This window comes from Pongo abelii, chromosome 9 (genome assembly GCF_028885655.2).
Source record: "Pongo abelii isolate AG06213 chromosome 9, NHGRI_mPonAbe1-v2.0_pri, whole genome shotgun sequence".
Lineage (NCBI taxonomy): Eukaryota > Metazoa > Chordata > Mammalia > Primates > Hominidae > Pongo > Pongo abelii.
In genome coordinates this window covers 72024182-72028441 of record NC_071994.2, presented here as the reverse complement: position 1 = coordinate 72028441, position 4260 = coordinate 72024182, and the positions used below count along the sequence as shown (strand labels likewise).

Below are 4260 nucleotides of genomic sequence, written 5' to 3'. Positions count from 1 at the left end.
AATTATCAAAACTGTTTCATGAAGTGAAAAAGTCTCAAGATTTTTTATGTGAGACACAAGGGGGGAAATAGAAATGGGTGGTGATATCTAAATTTATAGTTGGTTATTTTTTTCAGAAGAAAAATGTCAGGAGACAAAATAGAAAGCTAGAAAGAAGAAAAATTATTAAGTTAGTTTGAGCAGACAGTGGGAAGAAGGAAAACGTGGCTGGGATATCTGGCTTCCACTAGATGATAAGAAATGTGTTTGTGCTATTTAGCTGTTAGTCTGTATCACACGCCTTTTAGTAGTAAAATATGCCGATCTACTAAGGGAAATTACATGTCATGAGTAAGCTTCTTAAAGTTCTAGATATTTGCTGTTTAGCCTCACACAAGTTTGCTTACTAATCAAGCAAGATCCTTTTCAGAGTATTAGATTCAAAGTATGGTGATGAAAATATGATCATGTATTATTCAAATTCACCTTTATAAGACACATAAAATGTACCTCCAACTGCACATTCTTCTTTAGATGAACTGTATTTGACCCAAGCTGCTTTAGTCCACTTATCTTGACTATTTCTGAAATCATAGTTACTCTTCTTTTGGATACAGAACCTGGATTGTTATATCTCCTCTGCTTCCTGTATTCTTTTTCTTCAGTATCACTGGCATTCCCTCTTTATTAGGTGATGTATATATATACACATATATGTATAAAAATTTCTTGCTCACATCAGCTTTTTCATGTAATAATTAAAATTGAATCTAACACTGAGGAAAAAAAAAAAGTGTGGATATAAAACCAAGGTTACTTTTCAGTAATGGGAGAGGCCCAGAAATCCTAGCGATCTTGAGATTCTGAAATAAGGGCTCAAGCACTACTCTGCCCAGAAAATGGGCGAACAATGCTTCTTTGAATCTGCTTGGTCTTGATGCTATAAATGATAGGATTCATGAATGGAGGAAAGAGAAAATGGACATAGCTCATGGTAATGGGGACCACATGAGGTGCATGTTTCCCAAACCTGTGAATGAATGACAGTCCCATCACAGTGATGTGAAATACTAGGACACAGCTAATATGGAAGACAGAAGGGTTGAGAGCTTTAGCTTGCTCTTGTCCAGACACAATGCACATCACTGTCTTGAGGATTAGTATATAAGAAAAGATGATGATTAGAGCATCTAAAAAGACAGTCAAAGAAGTCAGAATAATTGGATATATGTGATTAAACGTGATATCAGCACAGGCGAGTTTTATGACATCTTGGTGGAGGCAAAACGTGTGCAAGAGGACACAGGAACCACAATATGGGTAGCAGTAGAGTGAAAGAATTATGGGCAAAATGGACATAAAACCTCTCATCAGTACCCGCAGTCCTATGTTCTTTACTCAGGAATTGGTAAGAATGGAGTTGTACCTCAGTGGTGTGCAGATGGCAATGAAACGGTCATAGGCCATAACAAGCAAGATACCTGATTTTACAATTGCCAGTGAATGAATGAAGGACTGGGTGAAACAGGCAGTATGGGCGGTCTCCCTCTGGTCTAGCAGCAGGACACCCAGGACTGTGGGCATCGTAGTGAGTGTCATCCCAAGGTCCATGCCTGCCAGCATAGCCAAGAAGTAGTACATGGGCTCATGGAGGCTGTGGTCATTCCAAATGGGGACAAGAAGTGTGCCATTTCCAAAAAGGATGGAGAAATAGATTACAAAGAAGGGAATAGAGATCCAGTGGTGAATTGCCTCTGAGCCCAAGAAGCCAGTCAGCAAGAAGGGGGCAGCACTGTTGTTATACCACATGGTAGGTTTTGCAGGTGGAGAAGATATTTTTTAGGGGTGATGACCTCCAAAGATGCAGTTTTCTTTTTTCTCTCACAATCTTCTTGTAGCACATCAGGCCATTTTTTACCTCAAAACTTAAATATTTTTCTGGATTGTCTCATATTTAATTAATTGTAAGCCTGTATTCACAAGGCCTTTCCCTAGAACAACAAATAACAATAATCATAGTCAGAATCATAATTCCAATTCACTGTGAAGCATACAACCTTTATTTTTTCAACACTCATCTTATGTCTGTGCTCATAGCCTTGCCTCTTGGTCCCAAATAGGACTCCTTTGTTCCCTTTTATTCTCTTTACTCTTTTATTCCTCCTCCTATGATTTATCATATGGGCCCTTACTGTGTTACTATCCAAGTTGAGTCAGTTCAATTTTTTTCCCTTGAAACTAATGGGACAGCTGTCTTTAGCATTAACCACTGAGGAAAATGCTTATTCAATATAAATGACTGAGAAATATTGTGATCAATGTTGCTATCTCAAGTGGACTGTGAATAAGAAGAGTACCCAGCCTGGGCAACATAGCAAGACCCTGCCTCCACCAAAAAAAAACAAAAAAAAAAAGAGAAAAGAAAAGATAAAAATTAGCCGGGCACAGTGGCACACATCACCTGAGCCCAGGACTGTGAGGCTGCAGGGAGCTATGATTGCAGCACTGCTCTCCAGCCTGGGCAACAGAGTCAGACTCTGTCTCTATAAAAAATAAAATAAAACGAAAGAAAATAATTCATCTACTGTGAGTTTCCACAGAAATCTGAAAACCTGAACAAGTGGGTCAAGTTAGTAAACTCATTTTAGAAAGGTGTAATTACTCAGTGGACTTGGGACTCAGCAAGTTCCCTGTGCTGCAAAAAGTCTGAATTTTGGCACATTAGGGACAAACATGAAAATAGGAGACTCATGTTGGAAGCTCATAACGGAAATATTTTAAGGACATACTTCTACAATGAGGGCCTCCACAAAAGCCTCATACTTGTTAGAGTCACGATTTGTAAATATGTTGATCTGAAGAGCAATAGTAATATTGGAAGTTGGTAATTGAGTAAATAAACTTCACACAACCAGTTCCAGGGAAAAGATAAGCACTCCCAGAGAGAAAATATGGCAACTATGTTGCTGATGGAGACAATCTTATAGACCCTCTAATCATTATGAATCTATAAGACTCATATTGAGAAAAATTCACAAGGATCTTCATAGGGAACTATGAAGTCTATTTATAATTAATATTTATTTATATTTATAATTACACTTTTACAAAGTCAAGATTTTTGTTGTCGTGATACCAAGAAATTTTGTAGCAGGTTTGTTAGGAAAACAGAGAACTACAAGGGAAACTCAGTTTCTCCCATATTCAATTGATTCTATATGTGTCCAGAATCTTTTAAAATATCATTCAATATTATAAATATCACTACTGACACCTTTGAAGTGTAATTCAGTAAAAATGAAGTGATAACAATCTTTGTACCTATTTTATAAAAACCTATAGAAACAATAATAATTATATGTTTCAGAATTTTGGCACATAGTAACATCTCTAATATAAGCAATTATTGGTGGAGAGAGATGGATACAGGAAAGGTGAAAGGACTTTTGAAAGGGCTGTTACTTCAGGGGACACTGTTGATAACAAAAATGTCAGTCTAGGCACTGCAGTAGCAGAGACTATGTTCATATGGATACTAAAAACACTGCTAACTAACTTGATCCACTGAATTATGACCTGTGTAGTGCTTAACGCGGCAAAACTTATCTACCTCCACAGGAGTAATGTGTATATCATTATAAGTTCTCTTAACCTTCCAATGTTGCCTTATAAGAGAATGGATAAATGCCAAAATTTGTTGTACAGGATAAGAGTTAACCATTTATTTGGATCTACTGTCACCCAGATAATGGACCAGATGGAGGAAGCCGGAGGAGGCCTGATTATTCTTAAACTATAGTCATGTTTTCAAAACCTGAGCTGCATTTGGGACATTCAGATGCACAGGGTTTTATTAAAACTGTGTGCTAATTACTGGGGAAATAGTTAATACAGTTTATAAGTATATTTTATTGACCTAAAGATAGCCTTCTATTTAACATCTGCCATCTCTAGCAAAACAGCTACACTGGCATTTAATTGTGGCAAATTTGGTAGTACCAGAAACTGTCCACATACCCCAATATTCCTTGCCCTAATAGTTTAGGGAGTCTCCTAGGATGTGATACATGACAATAGTGACAGTCATAACTTTAGTGGAATTTATCACTCTCAGGCAAGCATAGAGGACCCCTGAGGGATGAAAAAATGACTGGCGCTCACTATTGTCTTGCCCCTTTCTTAGTGCCTTTGGACTGATTCTTTGACAGCAACTATCCCAGAGTCCTCAAGAGTTTCTGAAGGTAACATAGATCCATCATCCAGATCTTCTTCAACTTGCCA

General features: G+C 37.6%; 1 protein-coding gene across 1 annotated transcript; it reads right to left on the bottom strand.

The window, feature by feature from the left end:
• Positions 1-855: 855 nt before the first annotated feature.
• LOC100441098 (olfactory receptor 51B4) lies at positions 856-1788 on the bottom strand. Its single transcript, XM_009246724.3, is given in 1 exon segment — positions 856-1788. A coding segment is annotated over 1 exon segment (933 nt).
• Between the last annotated feature and the right edge of the window lie 2472 nt (positions 1789-4260).